Source organism: Podarcis muralis, chromosome 1 (genome assembly GCF_964188315.1).
Source record: "Podarcis muralis chromosome 1, rPodMur119.hap1.1, whole genome shotgun sequence".
Classification (NCBI taxonomy): Eukaryota; Metazoa; Chordata; class Lepidosauria; order Squamata; family Lacertidae; genus Podarcis; species Podarcis muralis.
The window spans coordinates 81,209,237-81,230,804 of NC_135655.1; the positions used below are offsets into that span (position 1 = coordinate 81,209,237).

General features: G+C 44.8%; 1 protein-coding gene across 2 annotated transcripts; it reads left to right on the forward strand.

The window, feature by feature from the left end:
* Positions 1-220: 220 nt before the first annotated feature.
* Positions 221-19,133, forward strand: PATL1 (PAT1 homolog 1, processing body mRNA decay factor). 2 transcript variants are annotated; one of them, XM_028738013.2, is made up of 19 exons: positions 221-378; positions 5,765-5,876; positions 6,250-6,464; positions 6,590-6,667; positions 6,928-7,122; positions 7,713-7,814; positions 8,626-8,715; positions 9,106-9,311; positions 9,409-9,498; positions 11,044-11,227; positions 11,350-11,473; positions 12,066-12,163; positions 12,348-12,407; positions 13,029-13,177; positions 13,964-14,123; positions 15,015-15,170; positions 15,622-15,713; positions 17,111-17,260; positions 17,945-19,133. In XM_028738013.2, exons 1-19 carry the CDS (start codon positions 364-366, stop codon positions 17,964-17,966), a joined length of 2,298 nt encoding a protein of 765 aa, XP_028593846.2. In that variant the 5' UTR covers positions 221-363; the 3' UTR covers positions 17,967-19,133. The 2 variants fall into 2 exon arrangements, with proteins under 2 accessions (XP_028593846.2, XP_077788990.1); XM_077932864.1 differs by lacking the exon at positions 8,626-8,715.
* Positions 19,134-21,568: the final 2,435 nt, after the last annotated feature.

Sequence of the window (21,568 nt, forward strand, 5' to 3'; positions counted from 1 at the left end):
ACATTACCAATTGCTTTCGAATAAAAAAAGAAACAAGAAATAAAACTCAGTGCCCGCTTCCTCTGCAAGAATAGCCGCGCTCTGGCCCTTTAAGAGGGCAACGCCTCCTTACGCAGGGGAGGGAATAAAGCAGCGTCCTCCTCCTCATAGCGGGACCGGGAATAGAACGGGACTCCCTGCACGCATGCGCGCCTCAGTGATCTACGCAAGAGGAAACCTGTGTGGTGGACTTCATGGGACTACGTCAAGACGCAGGGCACGCATCAGGGGGCGGGGTCCCGAAGCTGGAGAAGGATCCGCGCGGAGCCTCCCGGGCGCTGCGTGGGGCGTGGGGGGGCAGGGAGCCTCCGCGCCCCGCGAACCATGTTCCGCTACCAGGTGAGGAAACGCTTTGTCGGGGTGTGGGCGCTGCCGGGCCTCCCTCCCTCGCTCGGGCGGAAGCGCCCAGGGCCACCCTTGCCGTGACCTTTGACCCGTATTTGGAACTCTCGGCTCTCTTCTCTCCCCCCTCCCCCAAGCTGTCCGGCGCCGCGTGCTGGAAGAGAGGGGCCGCTCTAGGAGTCTGTGGACAATGACCCAGGAGGACCCCTGTCCGTGAACCCGGTGGAGTCTGATCTAGGCTGTGGGTGAGGGGGGGGGGGGAGCAGCCCCTTCCCGTTCCCTCAGCTCAAGGGGGCGGGTCTCCCAGTTGGGTGCCCTGTTAGGATGTGCGAAGGAGAGTGGCATCCTTTCCCCAACTCTGCTGCCTATGCCCTAAACAAGCGAATAACTAGCTGCTTTCATGTGGAGTGGCCTTTGGGGAAGGGTCTATTCTGAGGTGCTGATTTGTGTTTTCGGGTCCTGAGGGCCCTTTCCATGCCAGAAACATGGGAGGGGGTCAGTCATCTGCAGCATAGATGGAGTTTGTGTATGGAGCACCCACAAATCCATTGCTATTCTGGGAATCCCTTAGGAAAGTCATGTGGGAAGAATGTACCAGGTGAATGTGGAATGACTTGCCCCAGTGAGACATTGGGGTTTGAACTATAGAAGGAAATTCGGGGATGCAACGGAGGTTCGCATCACTGCGTGCAAAACTACATTGTATTAAGGAATAATATATATAACTGATTGGCTTTTGGACATGTGCTTTAGGGGATTTAACTAATTGGGCTTGCACATATTATCTATTCAGTAAGATACTCTTGCAAAGTTACAGGAGTTCTCCTTTGTCTGCAAAAACTGACAAAGGAGGCTAAAACAGCAGAAACTGAGAATTCTTGCATATTTTCTGTGCAGTGTTTACATTTGGATTCTGCTTGTAGATAGAACGTGTGATAGAGCTGTTGATAGGAACTGAAGAATACTGTGTTCTGAGGAACAGATCACTGTGAGACTTTTAGGATAGAGTAGTGTGAAAAATGTCATGCAATTTAGTGTACAGGCATACTGGATTGCACTGAGGCAGTAGCCTGCAGCATTCATTTGGAGGACTGTGTTCTGTGATTCAGGCATGTCTGTTCCACATCCTTTTTAAAGTATGCTAGGTTTTTTTCTATGGGGAACTTAATAGGCTGGAGCTCCTTCTCCATCTTTCTTCCAGTGTAGCTCCTCCCATGACAAAATCTGAAGTAGTTAAGCAAGGAGTGAGGAACCTTTTTCCAGCCTGAGGGCCTCATTCTCTTGTGACAAAACTTTTGGGGGCTGCATGCCAGTGATGGGCAGGGCAAGAACTGAATGCAGGCGGGACAACAGATGTGATTCTTTATCCTTTGTACAGTGGGAAAAGAGGGGAGAGTGCCCTTGTGCCGGAATCCTGCTTGCTGGTTTCCCACAAACATCTGGTTGGACACTGTGAGAACAGGTTGCTGAATTAGATGAGCCATTGGCCTAATCCAGCAGGCTCTTCTTGTGTTACATTTAAGTGGCTTAAGCAGCAGTTTAACACCCCTGGGATAGTCGTTTAAGAGTGCAGAGTCAAGGTACCTAACTTGGGATAGTTACCCCCTTAATCTTCTTTTAGTACTTTGTCTTGCGGCAAAGATGGTAAAAGCACAGCTCCTTTCTTTTCAGGGTTGTTCTGAACTGCAGGTCCAAAGGAGGACTAAAAAATGCTTGAGTGATCAGTTCTATTGCTTTATTAAAGAAAGGTGTAGACTTAGAGCAAATCAGCCTGCCGGGTCTTCCAGCCTTTACAGACACAGGACAGACACTGCAGCAGAGAGATGGCTTGTCCACACCCAAGCAAACATTCCTATGTTCTTTATACACAAAGCAGCATACATCACTCTGGCCAGGACTCCCCATCATTCCACCTGACTAGGTGATGGCATAGGTGGCAAATACCCAAATCTTACAGATAGTTCTCCTTTCTGGGCTTGGAGCCCAAGCCCCCCCCCCCCCCAAATAAGGATAACATAAAAGTAAGCCAATTAGCCTAAATCAAAGCAAGTGAATATAAACATATGAGCTCATCGCTAAAACAACTACAGGTATCAATTAATTGTGGGGTTATCTTGACTACCAAGATGGTGTTTGCGGAGCTTCAGGAATAGTTCACTTTTGATTCAAAACAAGGGTCTAGCAATTCCAATTTACACAAGTGATTGAAAGCTTGAAATTAGGTGGCTGAGTTTAATTCTTTTAAGTTTGTCAACATGAAATGCAAGAGTATCATCTTGTGTATGGTACAAGAAAGTGACTAGAAATAAAATGAAAAGAAGCTCCTAGCTTGCGTGGACACTGGGAGCATTGGATAGGCATTCTTTTTCACATTCTGAACACCATGTAGGAATCAAGGGAACTGTTCTTGTTTTATTACTGTGCAGAAAAAGGCCTTTTCCACATGCTCTTGTGTGTGGAAGAACTGCTTAGTTGTTACTCGTTTGCATAAATCCACATTTGAGGTTTCACTACTGTTTGACAGATGTCTCATTTTTAAATCGGACTATGGGGAAAATTAGATTTCTTCCATATTCTCTTAACTTATCACCACTAAATGGACACACCACTACTGTCCACCCTCCTCTGTTATGCTGTGAGTTTTTATGTGATTTAATGGCTGTTGGCTACACAAGGTATAACAGTCAAAAAGCTCTCCAGACTTTTCCTAGAGTCTTAAGCTGGAATCATCGGGAAGCTGCAAACAATTTTTTAAAAAATAAACCACACTTTCATTTCTCAGTCTCTTTTGCTGATGCAAGTGAAACTGATAGTTTCTTTTTTGGCCAGAAAAAGTAAATTGCACTTCCTATCTTGCTGTTTTCCCTCACTTCCAAGCAGACTCTGCTGTTTTGGCGACAGACCATTGCTCTTCCAACCCAGTAACCTTTGGAGACAGGATATAAACTGGTATAGAGCAACAAGGGGCTTGAACAAGGCTGATAGAATTGTAGTTACTGTGCATTAAGCCCAAATGTATTAGTATGCTCTGGTAGGTAATGGGTTGCCATGCAAATCCGTTGACCAGTCAAATATTGGTCCCTACGGTAAAGATATTTAAAACCAGGAATGCTGCTGTCTGGGTGGCATCTTACCTCTACAATGGCTTTTTTAAAGTTCACTTCGCTTTCTGTTTTAATTTCATTCTTGCAAGATCATTTTTGAAAAACAAAAACAAAAAAACTGTGCTGGTTTCAAAGTTCTGGATAAAAGTCAGAGAAAATCTAATATTGGGCATATTTTATATATTCCTGATAATGTATAATCATCTATGTGTTACAAAACTCTCTAATGTATTTCATGTGTTTACGAGGTTTTACTTGTACAGTTGTTGGCTTTATTTTGTTCTTTGACTGCGTATAAAGAATCTATATCTGATATTATGTGAATATTAACATTTTTACAAACTTGTTTAATGTTATTAAAATAGGGTGGTGGTTGTTTTTTTTTTAAAAACTATTTCATCCTTTCACCATGGCTCTGTTTGCACATAACATTAAGTCATACATAAAAGCAAAGCAATGGTTCACCATGAATGAACAGTGTGCTGCTTCATGCTGCTCAGTCACGATCACTTTGCTCTACCCACCTTGGAGCTGAGAAACTGATCAGGGAGGGGATGGCTTTGTGCTGCATGCAAGCCAGCAGTTGTGGTTTGTTCTTCCCAACAAACTATGAGCAGTAAGCCAAAAACAAAACTTGGCTTCGTCTCATGGATTGTTTGAAAAGAAACAAATCATGAGTCCTGCTTTGCACCTACTGCTAAGTCAGTTCCATGTTTTTGTCTCTTGGCAGCATAACTGAGCAGCATCCGCTAGCACACTTGCCCATTTGCAGTAAGCTGAGTTGAGTGTTTCAGACTATGTATGGCTTGCTGTGATGTGTGAACCAGGTCATAAACAGTCAACTATTTTGTTCTTGTAATTAAGCATCAAATCTGTTTAAAGTGTTCCATTTCCTTTTCTAATAAATTTAGTACTCTTAAGATATTTTACCATTACTTGACAATATTTAAATGAGTATTTGACTGGTGAGTTGACCAAATATGTTTTGCCTCTTTCAAATGCTTAATACTGGAGGAATGCTTATTTGGATAGACATTTTCTTTTCTTATCCTGGATTTTCATACACATTGGCTTATTTGCCAGAGGATCTGTCTGTAAAAAGGTAAACCATGTGAAATGATTCTTCATTCAGAAAAAACTCTTGGCTGGTTTCTGTTCCTCTTCCTATTACTTTTGTTTTTTGCTCAGTGCAGATACTTTGTTTAGTTTCTTTCTGTATCCGACACAATTCGGGTCGCATTGTTTTACCTAACTAGAGAGCAAAGTCTGGTTTGTGCTTTGAAAGGTGCTCCGGTCCAAATTTAGCTTGAACTGACTCATGAGTAAAACCACTCCCTGGATGAAATTCTTTCTGGCATGCCAGAAAGGAAGTGAGAGCATGAGAATACCAAAACTATGCAATCGTTTGCAAAAGGTGTGTTAAACACCCTTCTTGTTACAGGGAACATCAATGTGGAAAGCATGGTATAGCCAGTTTTCGGTCTTTGAGCCACTTAACTCTGCAGTTTTAAAGCAGAGTGAATGATTGTGGGATAGCAGAATGCCTTCTCACATTCATATAGTTCTCTGAAAATACAGGTAGTGAACTATGAGTGTGCTGCAGCCTACACTACTTATCTGCTTGTTCCAAACAGGAATAGAAAGACACTTGAGTTTTGCACACAGCTCAAGACCAGGTGTCCCCCACATGTCAACAGCGCCCTTTGCCTTTTTGAATCTCATGACACCTACAGAACTTTATATTCATAATAAGGAGTTGGTGTAGCAATATTACAAGACGGGAAGGAGTGGGAGGAAATCACTGTGGAAGAGATAAGTTGCTGTGGGGGTAGCAAAATTAAAAGTGGTGAGTTTTGGTATGATCTGCCACAAGTTGATCTTTTTGAGAGGCTTTTTACCATAACAGTGCTGCATTTGAAGCTGCAAATGGATGAGTACTTAATTTTGCCTTGTAACATAGGAAGTGGCTTTCAGGAAGCTGCAGACTGTGATGGTTTGTGTGGGGATGTTGTCTTCTCTCATGGGGATTTTGTGCCTAGTTAATTCAGAATTGGTGCTTTGGTGGTGGGTGGAAGGGGTATTGGTAGCATATGTCTTGGAAGGGTGAAGGAAGAACTGGTTGGAAGGATGAAGATGGGGACCCATCTACTGAAATTATGACTCATGCCTGGGGAGGAGGGGGAAGAGTTTGTGGGGAAATGCTTTGGAATACTACAAGAGGATGTTGAGATGCCTTTCTAGTTCCTGAAATCAATGCTGTGGGTTTCTTTTCTGTTAAGTCCCTTGAGGACTGCCCTCTGGATGAGGATGAAGAAGGCTTTCATAACTTGGCTGAGGAAGATGAAGATATCGACCAGTTTAATGATGACACATTTGGAGCTGGTGCAATTGGTGAGTTTGTCTAACAAGTGTACCCTGCCTTTTCATTCATATGCCGGAGGCTGTTTTATATATACTTCTTTTAATATAATATCCTTACCGTGCTGAAACATCCTTATTTCTTCCAAAGTTGCACTGCTGATATTTGGGCTGCTTGTTAAATCCCTTTGATGTTCCAATCTTTTGCCCCAGGAGTTGTAGGCAGATGCTGCTGCAGCTGTAGAACAAGGAGGGAGTGATAGGGCAAGAATGGCAGGATCTTAAAGAAATATATCCCGTGAACCGCCCTGAGACCTGCAGGTGTAGGGCGGTATACAAATTTTAGTAAAAAAATATAACAGCAGCAGTAATAATAATAAATGTCCTTCCTGTCATTCCTTTGCAGATGATGACTGGCAAGAAGCTCATGAAAGGTTGGCAGAGCTGGAAGAGAAGCCTGCACCAGGAGGAGAGCAAGTGGATCCGGGAGTTGCCGATGAGATGGACCTGCTGGGGGACCACGAAGAGAACCTGGCAGAGAGGCTCAGCAAGATGGTGATTGACAATGAGTTGGAAGATCCAGCCATCATGCAGGCTGTGCAAACTCGGCCTCCTGTCCAGGTGTGCAGCAAGTGATAGTGGGGTTACATAGTGGTGGGGAAAGAGCAATCTCATCTCTTTGGTAGGTTGCATAGGTTGGAGGGACCTCCATGTGACTTTTAATCCCTGTGTTCCCTTCTTTCCAGCAACAAGGTGGGCTCAACTCGAGCATCTGGGATGGGCCTTCAGTTCTCAGGCGCATCAGGGGACCGCTTCTGAATCAGGTGCAGTGCTTTGTTTCATCTAAAGGGAATCTTGGTTTTTCCATAAAGGTGACTGTCTTCCTCCTGCCTCTCGCCCCCACCCCACCCCGGCTTCCATTATCTAATGTTTTCTCTAGTGCACTGTACAGAAGATAATGACACTGTCTTTGCATGGGAGACTTGCAGACTTAAGTTCAATAGCCTACATTCTGCCTGCGTCTCTTCCCCAAATGTATAAATATTCAAAGTAAGTTGCTGGTGTGTTCTCCCCTTCTGCGCAGGAGGTCCCCTCTGTGTCAGTGCTGGAATATGCCCTTCCACAAAGACCTCCGCAGGCCCGAGAAGAGGAGCAGGACCTCTCGGAGCGGGCGCTGCCCAGGCGGTCATCTTCGCCAGTTATTGGCAGCCCTCCTGTCCGTGCTGTTCCTATTGGGACGCCACCTAAGCAGCCCACCATGCCCAACTTTAACCAGCAGGTATTGCTTCTTCCTTCTGGAATTGAGGGTGTGTGGATCTGGGATGGGGGCTTCAGCAAAGAACAGAATGAAAGCAAAAGGCACTCTGCTGCGTTGTGTAGCACAGAGGTTGCCACAGAGGTCTCAGTTTAGCATCTGCAAAGGCTAATGCTATTTTCCACCTGCGCCCTTGTCCCCTTGGAACGCTTGCTTACTTGCCCTTTTGCTGCTCTAGATGTCAAACTCTCCCATGATAGAAGCTTGTCTTCCGTCTGCCTGTCTCTGACAAAATGGGAAAACAGCATTAATTAAATATCTGAAACTTTTCATAAAAATGTAACACAGATGCCCTTTCAAGGATGTGACTTTCTCTCCAGTGGCGTTTTGAGTGTTCAGTGAAATGTGGGTCCAATCTGCTATTGAAAGAAGTGCTCTTGTTTGCTTTTGTTGTTCCCTTTCAAATGCAATGAAGGTGATTGCTAGAAGCATGATATCTTAATGGTTAGGATGCAGTCTGGTACCTGGAGTTGAAAGGAGCATTTGGTGGTGATGTTTAATCTCAACTCTACTGATTTGCTTATTTTGCTTTCATTTTTCTTCTCTTTCAATAGATCCTATGTCCAAAGCCTGTTCACATTAGAGTCCCCATTCAGCAGCGTTACCCAAGCCCCTTCAGTGAGAGAATGTCTCCAAACCAGCTCTGCAATATGACGGTAGTTCTGACTGAGCAAATCTCTGTGTTGGCTTGTGGTTTAACAACTGTTCTTGCCCTTAACTCTCCCCCAACATTCCTCGCTATTTAAAAATGTTCATGAAGGCCTTTACTCATCAATGTAACCTTCAGTCTCTCTTCTGTATTGCTTTGTTCTGAAATAAACCCCCTTCTGGCCTTGAACACATTCAGAATCCCTAGGGGGCAACACAGAGCCTGTCAGCTACAGGAGATTCCCAGTGCACTTTTGTGTGTTTGTAAGGTTTACTTGACCTTCAGTTTGGCTTTTGGTATAATTGTTCATTGTTAGACAAGAAAGCCTAAAACAAAAAAGCCTAAAAGGAGAAAGAGCTCAAATCTCCTGTCTTCTGTTTAATTTTCATGACACCCAATTTCATGTATTAAGATTCTTGGGTTTTGCCCTTGAAAGGACAGCACATACAACAGTTGAAATTTAGTGCTCCTGCTCCTTAGTGGTCTGGTGTACCCTTTTAATCATAAAGCAATTTAGCAGTATTGCAGCTTGTAATATCCTTCAGAAGAGATCCTCAGTATGGCTCTCCAGTGTTGAGATGTGATGATGATACTGTTTGCCTAATGCTAGAATGAATTATTTTGTCTTGTCCTGTATGATAGGAATGGCCAGTTATTTAAACGTCTCGTCTTGCTTGTTTCAGACGCTTCTAGCTTCTGCACTGCTCCTGCCTTCTGTTTTCTGTCATCTCAGTAATATCCAGAAGGAGGAACATAGGAATGTTCATGTTGTGTCAGACTGTTTCTACAGTCGGTGTGTTCTATTTTCCTTTTTCCAGAACTCCTCCCTCCTGGGCCACCCATTCCCTCCCAATGTTACTCCTGTTCTCACCCACCTTCAAAGAGCACAGCTGCTAGGAGGAGCGCAGGTAAACATCTGACTACTGTCTTGCTCTCCTTTGCATTTTTGTGGTTGCATCCTCTACAGCGGGGGTGGGGGACCTGTGAATCTCCAGAAGTTGCTGGACTCAAACTCTTAACAGCCCCTAGCCAGCATGACCAATGCTCAGGGATGATGGGAGATGGAGTTGAGCAACATCTGGAGGGCCACAGGGTCCTCACTCCTGGCCTATGGGCATTTGCTCTACTATGCAAGTTCTTCCTCCGTATACCTGCTTCTTGTGTTTGCTTCATTTGCCAGATCATATATTCGGAGGAGCCATCAGCAATGTAGCATTGGTATGCTTCTTTCTCTTGCATACCCTAGCAGATAAAGTTCTTGCAGTGATGATGCTGTTTTCTCCTGCTTCTCCCTACAGGCAGGGAGGCTGTCTCCCAGCCAGTTTGCACGTGTCTCTGGACTTGTCAGCAACCCTCTTGCGTCCATGAACCCCAAACTACTCCAGGGCCGAGTTGGGCAGATGATGCCTGCAGCTAGTGGATTTCGTGCCTACTTTGGGGCACCACCTGCCCCTTCATCGCAACACCATTCCCCATGTCCTGGAGCCCACCTGCAGAATTTAAGGTATCCCATTTGCTTCACCTTTCTTCCAGTAAGACAGCTAAGCTGAATTGCGTGTGGGTTCTCCATTGCCCTTTCCTGAGAGAACTTTATTCCCTAGGCCTCAACCGCAGATGTTCCGGCCAGATACGACCCACCTTCACCCACAGCACCGGCGACTCTTGCACCAGAGGCAGCAGCAGAACAGGAAGTGAGTGTTGAGTGCATCTGTGTGCTTCTGCTGGTGGAGGGAGGGAAAGCTTAAATGCCTTCCCAGCACAAGAAGCAAAGTTCTGCCAAGGTTGTGTATACCTGGTGTCAAGGAAAAGCTATTTCTGTGTCTGATGTAGCCTGTATATAAATATATATCAAGTGCCTACAGTATGTCTGCCGCAAAAAATCTACATAAAATCATATTTTTTTGGAAGAATAATTTGGTGGGCATCCAACTCATTCCTGTTCATTGGAGCCCTCATTTTCCACTGATTCTACAGAAGTGGATTCCCTGCAGCAACAGAAGGTTGGGCTTGATGGCCGTCTGACACACCTTCCACTCTGATTCTGTGAAGGACTTGGAGATTATCCTGGACTTCCGAATGGAACTGGAGTGGCAAAAAGAAGTAGGAATAGGAAAAGGAATGATTAATTCAGGCAGTTCATAATCTTAACAAAATTAGTTGCCTCAAGTGGAAGATAGCTGCTAGTTTAGATGGAAGGGAATTTAGACAGTTCATGGGTCTGTATTGATAGCAATACAGCCAAAATGGCTGGAAATTGAACCTCCATATGTTGGGGGCAGTGTGTCTCCAGGGAGGAGGTGCAGAGACCAAAAAGGGATACCTATTGCCACTAAGCTGTTTTGGAACATCTGGTTTGCCACTGGAAGCAAACTCAACAGATGTTTAGCTTTACTTTGCAATACAATTCTTAGGATGATAGGCCTCAGTATCCTATGCAGCTAACTCCCTATCTATTGCTTTTCTATTTTTTTAAGCCTTCACCAAAATCTGCTTGCGTGTATTGGCTTTATCTCTGTAACTAGGATGAGAATTTTGTTTTTATTGCCAGTTTTTCTGATGCGGTCTTTGGCACAGTGATCATACCCCAGAGTACTGTGTCTCTCTGTGGAGGTATTTCTCAACATCCTGTGGTTATGCTGGTCACCCCTTCAAGGAATATCCTGCAAGTAACTTCATGGCCTGTCACAACAGAGCAAACTGGTGACTGGGGTGAAATTTGCTTATTCAGAAGAAATTTAGCCTCTTTTACCTGCTCTTAAGTTTGGAAGCTTAGAGCCATGAACTTGCATGCTGGATTGACCCCAGGTTGTTTCTTGGGACATGTAAAAATACAGCTGAAGGAATTTGCTTGAGTGCATCTGTTCTTCTCAGACTTGTCTTGTGCCAAGAGACTTCGTATAAATCCCAGACCGCTGTCCTGGAGCACTTGCATGCTGTGTCCTACTGTGTACAGTGGTACCTTGGTTCTTGAACTTAATCCGTTCTGGGAGTCTGTTCGACTCCTGAAACTGTTCGAAAACCAAGGCGCGGCTTCTGATTGGCAGCAGGAGCTTCCTGCACTCAAGCGGAAGCCGTGTTGGACATTCGGCTTCCAAAAAACATTTGCAAACCGGAACACTTACTTCCAGGTTTGCAGTGTTTGGGAGCCAATGTGTTCAGCAACTGAACCATTCGGGAACCAAGGTTCCACTGTAATTGGTCTGTACTTTTCCTGAATTTTGTGGCACCCCTTTCAGTCAGCACCGGAGCTTAAATGGGTCAGCAGGGGACAGAGGGAGCCACCGGAATAGCCACCAGGAGCAGATCAGGAAGGACCCTTACGCCAATCTCATGCTGCAGCGGGAAAAGGACTGGGTGTCCAAGATCCAGATGATGCAACTGCAAAGCACTGATCCATACCTGGATGACTTCTACTATCAGGTTGGTGCTTCATGGAGGCCCATTGTAGCACTCTGCTTCTTGTCTTGCTGGGGACAAGTTTCCCGTCTTGGGTTAAAGGGTTCTGTGCCTCTAGGTTTCTAACCAGCTTTCTCTTCCTTTAGAACTATTTTCAGAAGCTGGAAAAATTATCTGCAGCTGAGGAAATGCATGGTGATGGTCCCAAAAAAGAGCGCACCAAACTAATCACCCCACAAGTTGCCAAGTTAGAGCATGCCTACAAGCCAGGTAAGTACCCTTGTGCACCAAGGACTGATCTGAGTGCATGTAGCAGGAGGAGGAACTAGAATCCAGATGTGGAAGGGAGGACTGTGCTACTTCAGCCTTGCATGGGGTGGGGGTGGGGTAGGCAAAGAATGCCCTGCAAATAGAAAAATAGCACATGGGGAGATGTGTTCCTTGTGCTAAGCTTCTATTCACGTGGTGTCTTTAATATGGAGGATCATTAGAAACATACTCCCCTCCCTCCCGCTACTTGTTGGGAGTGATTTAACCTGTTCTGCTCCCTCAGGATTCTACCATCTCATTCTGCTGCATATGAAAACTTCACCCTATATACCATTCCAGGGCTTGGGGAGTAAAGGAAGGCAAGCTTAGACACAAGGAACAGATTTCCTTGTAGGTCTGCATGTATTTGAGCCCAAAATATAGCCTCATTTCCTAGATGGTTGATTAGGAAAGCACAGTTTGGTTGATGGAGTGAAAATGTAATTGGGAAGGGATGGGGACATTATAATTTTGTGTAGCAATAGCAAGATGTTAGGGCAGGTAGGTTCGCTCATGCAATTTCACCTGCATTGCCTTTTATTTATGTTTGCAGTGCAGTTCGAAGGCTCACTGGGGAAGCTCACAGTCTCCAGTGTGAATAACCCCCGCAAGATGATTGATGCTGTTGTGACGTTACGAGGGGAAGAAGATGTAAGTTTCTCTGGCTAGGATTACTTGGGCTCCCTCCATAGATAGCATAATGCTATGGGTTTGTCATCTTTCTTCTCAAATATGGGTTCTTGCCGTTGTCAAACCTTGTTCCTGCTCAGGTTGCAGAGGGGAACTTTCCTGTTCAGTGGGAACTTTTCTTAGCATGTCTTGCACTCTTCCTTAGGAGACAAAGGAGAAGCAGGTTCGAGATAAAAGGCGTCAGACTCTCTTCACTATTGAGAAGGTAAGTCTGAGACTTTGGTGCATTCCCCCTGGAAAGCGGGAATCATCCAGTACAAGGTTAAAGGGGAGCTACTAACTCAGCCCTTAGTGGTTAAACTGGTGGCAGCGCAGTTTAACCATGATGGGTTATGCCATCTTGGATTTAGAATAGAGGGGCTACTGTTGAAATCACTTGTACATCCTTTTGGTGGTTTAGCCGTGATTACTGCTTCTATTTGGGGTCTCAGTTTCCTACTTAGTCTAGTTTCCTTTTAAATGAAGTTAATGAAGGGAGAACTTTCTGACACTGAGCTGGAAAGGACTCCCTCAGAAGGTGGTGGACTCTCCTTCCTTGGAGGTTTTTAAGCAGAGGTTGGATGGCCATCCGTCTGGGATGCTTTGGTTGAGATTCCTGGATTGCGGAAGGTTGGACTAGATGGCCCTCGGGGTCCCTTCCAACTTACAAGTCTATCAATCTAATTATCTGGACTTGGCCTAGTCTAAAGTTTTGGGGGAAGGTGGGGGGATGGCACAGCCTATCCATTTGGCAGTGTTATTCATGTATTAGGACTGTAGTCATATAAGAAGTGACATACGGCATTGAGTTTAGATGCATGTCTAAAGCCCATTTCTTGATTACTAGACATACAGCCTCCTCCTGGATGTAGAAGACTATGAGAGGCGCTACCTTTTGAGCCTGGAGGGCGACAGGCTGGCTTTGATGGAGGAGAGGAAGCAGAAGATCTGTGACATGTATGACAACCTGAAGGGGAAAACGCCCAACCAGGAAAGGTAAGAGTAAGATTCTTGTACAATTCCAAAAAGAAAATAGTTCCTCCCAATGTGACAGAGCAGATACTCGGGTGCACAAGCGGCTGTAGGGGGAATTAGTGACCATTGGCCTGTCCCCCAATTCCACAGACGGGGGAGCATCACATGAACACAACTCTGCTAAGCGGGATGCCCCACTAGCCGAAGCCTAGATAGACAGGATTGTGTTTCCTTACTGATAATGGCAGTATTGGGGCTGATGGAATAAGCATTGCAAGAATAAGTTTCAAAAACTAGTTGGTACAGATTTGCTTCTGGGGGGAAATACTTGTCAAACTGTTTCCAAGATATTAGGACAGACTATTTGGTAATAAACTTATTGTCATTCCCCGCTTCCTCACCTAGGCTTCTTGTTTTAGCAGCCTCCTGGCCTGTGGTGGGGACACAACTGTAGCCTTCTCCATAATTACCCCTCACTTCTAGGTTGTGAAGTGGATGTTCCCCCTTAGAGTGCCATTCCTGGCCCAGGGAGCTCCCTAGTTGCCAACCCAATATGATTTTAAAGCTGTTTTGGCTCAAAATAATTATTTGACCTTAATGAGGCCACTGCTCCTGATGAAATGGGAGAACTCTGCATAGGTTGCTAGATGCTGTACCTTTCATGAAGAATGTTGTGACTGTGAGCAAGGCTGTGACTTTCAAAGCTACCCCAGCTCTGCATGCCACTTAGAGAGGAAGTTCGGTGGGGGAGAAGAATCACATGCTCTGGCGCCACCTAACAGTGATTTGTGTGCTCTTTTCTGGCAGGCTGTGTGATGATGCTTTTGTGCAGATCATGTGTATTCGGAAAGGAAAACGTCTGGTTGCCCGGATCCTACCTTTCTTGTCCACTGAGCAAGCCGCTGATATACTTATGGCCACAGCCAGGAACTTGCCATTCCTAATTAAGAAGGATGCTCAGGATGAGGTAAACACTGCTGAAGAGAGGCCACTAAGGAGTTGTCTTGAGTGTTACAGGAATGGAAGAGTTCACTTGCATAACTAATGCCTTCTCTTACTAAAGTAAGAGGAAAGTACAGTAGTCCTGTTTGTGTGTGTTAGGACTAGTCTTTTTTGGAATTGACAGGGGTATTTCAACAAAATGACTAAGGCTACAGTCCTGTGCATGCTTACCTGGGTGTAAGCCCCATTGGACTTAGCAAGACTTAAACATAGGAATCCTCTGTAAACCATGACAGCCATGGTTTTACAGACAGATTCCAGCTCCTGTTGGCAGTCTCCCTTGATAATCTGGAGAGGCCGAAGCCACAAATAGAGCACATCTCTTCTTCCAGTCGTCCCATCTCCTTCCTAGTCTTTTAAAGTAGGGTGTTAACTAGCATTTGTAAGAAAGTTTATAACATGTTTAAGTACCAGAGGCATAAACCTGAGAATGTACTGTGTTTATCAAGACAAAGGCTGATAAAAGTTCAAGAAACCAGTTAGAAAGCGGCTTTCTTGAAAGGGTAGGAAAATGAAGATGGAGAGTCTGTTTCTCCCACTTTAAACTTATATTTATCCATTATACCCCACTGTTTGAGGAGCTTCCTCCAGAAAGCAGCTTAGTTTCCAATAAAAACCATTTCCACCTGATAATAAAATATAAAAAGTACCAGATACAATACAATGAACAATAAACCAGCATTTTAAAACAAAAACAAACTCAGTGCTATAGCAATGCTATGCACAGCACTCAGCATAAAGGAGTTTTACTGCAATATATTAATGATTAGACTCAGAAATTAGGATGTCAGTCTCTGTTGTGGAATATGCTTGTCCTGTGACAAAAGCATGGCATTTTTAAAAACCTTTTCCTCAGGTGCTACCCTGCCTATTGAGGCCGTTCTCCCTTGTTCTCTATCATCTTCCGCTGGGAACTGTCGCCAGCATCCTGCAGCAGCTAATGAACCTACCTCAGAGCACGACGACGACAGCATCGGCCAACCTGCACCTCACAAATGTGCTCCAGAACAAGGTTTCTTCTCTTTACTCCACTTTTATCAGTGCTTAGTGTACCACTAGACTTTTTTATGGCTAGGCATTGCTTCAGGATAGAGGAGGTATTAATGATTAGGCTTTAAAGGCACAGCTGCTTACAAAGATTTGCTAGGATGCAAGGAGTGCCCTTGCTCCCTCACCTGAATGAAGCTCTGCAGTCACTATCTTGTTCCTAGGCAGCTGTTCTCACATCTCTTGATTTTTGATATCAGTTACTTTTCTTTTGCCCTGTCTCTTCTGTACAGCTGACCATTTTACGTTGTTTTTTAAAAAAAATCAGATTGGCCCTTTTAATTCTAAATGGAAATTTAGTCATTCTTTAAAGTAAGATGGACTTAACTGGGGAATAACTTTTTACTGGAGGTGTACACAGGGTTGCAGCATTAATTTTCCTTTCTGTTCTCCCCCCCCCCCCCCTTCCACTTAAGTTTGGCCTCTCTTTGCTGTACTTGGTCTTGAGCCGTGGGGAGGAACTGCAGAGTTCAGATTCTACTACAGAGCTCTTGCAAGACAACCAGTGGTGAGTCTGGGCAGCCCGGCATTTGCTGTGTCTACTTTTCAAATGTATTCCTTCAAAAATGAAATATTTTGAGTTCGTTTTTCAGACGAATGCAGCTAATCCACAACAGTAGGTGAAGACTAGTTTGCATAGTTTCTGGTACATGTTGGTAGCACCTGAGAAGCAAGTTACTTAGCTCTACAGGTTTGCACAATTCCTCCCTTGATTCCATACTGTTACAATTGCCACTGCTGTACTGCATGTGGGGTGGAGTGCGGAGACATTTGATTGCTCATCTGTTTATTGCCCTTCTTTCAGTGCACATTTTGTCTTTGCCACCATGCTGGCTGTGTTTGCTTGGGGAGGGAAAAGCACTCTGTATATACTCAAACACTCAAAGCAGGTTCTTTAGCTGCTAAGTTGAGGCTGGTAGTCCTTGCTTTGATGTTTGCACAGAGATGGCTCACCATGTGCTTAAGAGCCCGTCAAATTACACCTAGGAGTAGGGCAGCAGGCTTGAAGCTCTGGTGATCTTGTACTGTACAACTTAAGGACTAAGTATATTTGGACCTGTTCTCTTCATCTCGGCCATATAGCATGTGAGAGCCATAGTTTATTGCATTTATGAACCTTCCTTGAGAAGGATCCCAAGGGGAAGGAGCATTTTTATCTTAAAATTGCTGGGAAGAGTAGAGGGGGAGGCAGAAAGCTGCAGCATCCTCTTCTGAAAGTCTAGCACTGTAACCACTTATTGTAAATACCCACATTGGTAGGTTCAAGACCTCTCTCCTCCTCCTCCTCCTGTCTCAGCCTTGCAAAAGATCAGCAGCTGGAATATTGATCATGGCTTTTTTAGTGTCTACTAAAGCTGTCAAGGTTGCTTCCTGATTATAATTGTAGCTCCAGAGGACTCTCAGCTGTCTTCCGTAAACTTGGATCACCGTATTCCTTTTTGCCCTTTCAGCCTCCTTTAATATCAAATGGGATCGCGCTAAGGAAACAACTTTTCCAGAAATGGTCTCATGTTTGCCGTTTCTTCACCAATTGGTAGTCAAATCTAAGTTGTGGCCAAAGACAAATGTTCTGAGAGCAGTGCCCCTGTTGAATTGATCAAGTTTGACTTTAGAACAGTGTCATGTGGTGTGAAGTACTGTCAATCTTGCTGTGTCCATCCTTGTTTCCTAAAATATCTGTCAACATGGGGTAATTGTCTCTTATCTCCCAGTAGTAAATCCCATCTATTTACGGTAAAAAACATTTTACCTGCTCTACCTTGCAAATACAATTCTGGAGTGGGTTACAGATCAAATCCTATGATGTGCTAGGCATGTAAACTCAAGCGCCTATCTTGGCAAACCTCCACTTCCATGCCCTGCAAGCCATTCTTACAATGACCATTACTTCCTTGTCTCTGGCAGGACGGAACTGATGTTCATGGCAACCAGAGAGCTTCTCCGGATCCCTCAGGCAGCCTTGGCCAAGCCAGTGTCCACCCCCTCTAATCTCCTGTCTCTCTTCTCTCGCTATGTTGATCAGCAGAAACTAAATGTGCTAGAGACAAAGTTGCAGTAAGTATTGTCATGTTATCCGCACATTAATAGAAGTCAGGCGTGGAAATGGAGAACGGGAAGGAGAAATTGTGTCTCCAATATATATATATAATTACAATTATATATATAAATATATTTAAAAATGGAGAAAAGTGGAGAAGATATTGCTGTGGCACTGATTCTCACACTCGCAATAGTTCCACAGTAGGGGTTAATTGTTGGAAGTGCACTAATAAGGACTGGCTGGAATGAGACTTTCGTGTCAGATCACAACTGTTGTAGTTTTTTGTAATATTTAAGTTTTGAGGAAGCTGTCTGGCATGGGTGAGGAACCTGTGGTTCTTCAGATGTTACTGGATTCCAACTCCTATCGGCTCCAGCCAGCGTAACCCAGGCTTTCTCAACTTTGGATGTTGCTGGGCTGTAACTCCCATCATTCCTAGCCAGAATGGTTAGTGATCAGGGATAATAGCAATTGTAGTTCAAGAACATCTGGGGACGCAAGGTTGAGAAAAGCTGGCGTAGAGCCAGTTGTCATGAATCATGAGAGGTGTATTCCAGCAGTGCCTGGAAGTCCACAGGCTCTGCACCCCTTTTATATGGATATGAAACAAAATTGAGCTGGGGAAAAAGGGAATCTGGCTGCAGTAGCTAGAAAGAGTACACATTCTTGACAGTTCTTGCTGCTTTTTTCTGTTTCAGGTTAATTCAAGGAATACGATAGAAGGCCTCAAACTGCTGCCACGCTGGTCCCCATCACTGCTGCCACCTCCAGAGTATTTTAGTGGGTGAAGAGGAGGCAGTGCCTTCTCAGAATAAATCCTTGTGGGATTGTGTCTCTGGTCCAGCACAGAAGATTGCTCTCTTGCTCTGAGCTTGGCTGGGGATGTGCTTACCTTCTCCGCCCCTCATTGCTAGTTTGCAGTTCTGCATGTCCTTGCTGCATTGAATCACCCCAAGCCCCCCCCCCCACTTTCCCTCAGCACTTTCACAATGGCTTTCCCTCCCTACACAGACCCCTTTCTCCTCAGCGCACTACTGATGGACTAGCAAGGAAAGTAGTTCCGCTTTCCTGTCTCCTGTCACTAAGAACACCGGCCTGGGTAGGAGGAAGAGAATAGTCCACATTTATTGTGGAAATGGAGAGACCTGTTGGTGTCTCCGTTATGTTGGGAGTGTTTTTAAATGACGGGAAGTCCCTCTGATTGGCCCACTGGTGACTCTGTCTCCCCACCTCTTCCAGTGCCACATGCCTCAATATGGCGTCACCCAGTCCTGCAAACTGATCCGCCTTTTCTGAACCTTGTGATGAAGCAATGTCATCTTTGCACATTTGTCTAGTCTTCCTGAGACTCACTTTCTACCTGAGCTTTTTGTCTGACCTACACCTTGCTTCAAGCTCCAGCTGGCCAAGATCCCTTGTAGACTAACCAATAAGGTACCAGGAATGAATTTTCCTGGAACAGATTAATCTTAGTGAGTTTCAATATCATACACTGCTAGGTCCTGCTGTTTTCTTGCTCCTTTTTTTGGAATGTGGTGAGGTGTTTTTTTTTTATTCTTTCTTTGCTTTTAAAAACAATTTGCACATGTAGGTATTCTACAACCAGTAAACGCCTGTTACTAACTGGCTGCCTCTCCACAGTATTCTCCTTACACCTCCCTTAAATCCAGATTTCTAACTTACTTTCTCACACCTTCCTTTTCCCTACAGCCTTTCAACCTTTCTTAATCCTTTTCCTCTACTCTTTACTCCTCTCCGTAAACACGATCAAGTGGTCCATTATTATTATTATTATTGTGCTTTTACTTTTTGGTTTGGTTATGATTAATGAAATTTCTAAATTTACATTTTTATAGGGTATTGTAAATAAAAAAAAATTCTATACTTGTGGGGAGTGTGCATAGTGTTCTGTGTATGGATTTTGCTTTTTATAAACTAGGGGGCTGTCTCATTCAGACCCAAACAGCAGGTGTTTCCGTATGGGCTGCTGGTGCTTGACAAATCTAATATAGTAGTAAAGTGTGAATAAAGCCTCTAAGAAAAAATAAACATTTTGCATGAATCAGTTAAGTACATTGGCTTAGGTGGTACTACCCCACATCAGTTCTCTTCATTTTTCCTCATTGCCATGGAATGGCTTGTTGGCAGGGATTAGAGCACACCTTGGCCCAGGAATTTGGCATATCCCTTGGAGCTGCACTTCAGGGTTTTATCCATTGCCATATCCACTATGCTTAATTGTACTCAGGTACAGTGGTACCTTGGGTTACAGCTGCTTCATGTCACGTGTTTTCGGGTTGCGCACCACGCCAAACCTGGAAGTACCAGAACGGGCTACTTCTGGGTTTCAGTGCTTGCACATGCGCAGAAGCACTAAATCGGGCTTTGTGCATGCGCTGAATCGCAACCCATGCGTGCATAGACACGGCGCTGTGGGTTGCGAACGTGCCTCTGGCACGGATCACATTCACAACCCGAGGTTCCACTGTACAGCTGTCTGTCAGGGCTGGGAAGCCATTGCCCCCTCCAGATTTTGCTGAACTACAACTCCCAACAGCCTTGGCAAGCATGGCCGACGAGCTGTAGTTTAACATCTGGAGAACCAGAGGTTTTTTTCCAGACAGAGCTCAGCTCTAGTATCTCTCAGGTGGGTGCCACTGCCATTCTAAAAGAACAAGGGAGAAGTTCATGGTGAGCTCCAGCACCTCTTTTGCTAGAAAAGTAGCACTGTGGAGAGCCAAATGTTCCCTATCCCTGGTCTATGTAAAGGTTTTTGTTTTGTTTTTTTCTGTTGAGGGCTGCATTCCCTTGAGAGAAATCTGAGAGCCAGGGTGGTCAGAATACCCTTTCTCTCCCCCCCCCCCCTTCTGCTATACCATCCTCTTCTGCTTTCAGGATTTTCCCTTTGCCACCTGCATGAAATTAGGCCTTGCTCTAAGACTAGTTATATGTAGACAATGCTAGCTTTTCATATTCCCCCATTAGTGTTTTTCAGTTTGTGTTCTTGGCTACCTTTAACAAAAAACAAACGAGCTATCTTGACATTTCTTGAGCTCCTTCTAAATTTTACATTGCTAGGTTAGGATTAAGATACTGCCATTTTACTGTGAGGGGCAACAGTTACTAAGCTTAAGGGAAATCAGCCCTTTTCCACAACATGTTAGCCAGCTCTTGCAGCAAAGAGCAAACAAGATTGCCATTTAAGATTAACAAGGTTGGATTTAAAATGGTTTTTCTTGTAAGAAATTCAGGTGCAGATTTATTAACAGTGGTAGGGCAACAACAGCCGTAAGAAAAATACATTTGAACAATTGTTTATTACTGCATTTATGTTGCCTTTCTGTGTGCACTTGAGGTGGTAACCATTTGAAATAACTTAAAACAAATAATAAAATGGAAAGATGGAGCAACCCAGCAGTTTCTCTCTCAAGGTTTTGGCAATCTGTTCAGGAGGAGAAAGCGCAACAATTGTCACCTCCAGCTTAAGAGTTCATCACACTGGCCATTTCAATACCAGTTTGGAGCAATCTGCTTGGAACTCTTCACAATCTGTGTTTTACCACCCTGAATAATTTGATGTCTTAAGCAAACACGGTTATCCCTAACTCTAGATTGTGTAAAAAGCACCAGCCTCAAGAGATCCTTGGGGCCCCCCACTTTCCTTTACCAAGAACTCACCATTTTATTCCTACTGATCCATAAGGGAGCTGGTCCTGTTAGCCCAATGCCGGCAGGATTATCCCCATAAGGTGTAAGTTTTTGCAGCCATATATTTGAGCTCCTACCTAAGCCAATTTTTGGAGGAATTAGACCTAAATACATTTGCTTGAAAGTTAAGTTCTTAAAACGGAGTTGTCAGGCAATTTGGGGCCAGAACCTTAAGTGAGGCTGGAATCTTATGCGAGCCCCTGGAACTCGGTAGACCTGTGTCCTGGTAAACAGGAACAGGACTGGGCTGCTAGGGCGCAAATGGCATTGGGTCTGGAGCGCTGGCTCGTCCTCTTCACAAGCGCCCATTACCGTTGGCTCTCAAATGTCATTCGCCATCTAGCCAACAGAGCTCCCGTTCCGCGATGACGTCAGAGACAGCGTCTTTGCAACGCCCCCCCCCCTCCATGAGCTGCTTACTGGTTTTTACCTGCAAAGGACAAGAGAAGAGGCCAATAGGAGCGGCGAGAAAGAAGCCTATTGGGAAGCGAACGACGCCGCCTCACCGGCCAATGCAGCTTCAAGCCACGCCCCCTGGGCATATTTGGACCAGTAGCAGCCGCGGAGGCGGTACCAAGCGGGACTCCGGCCCCTGGAGTGGGCGTCGCTGCTAA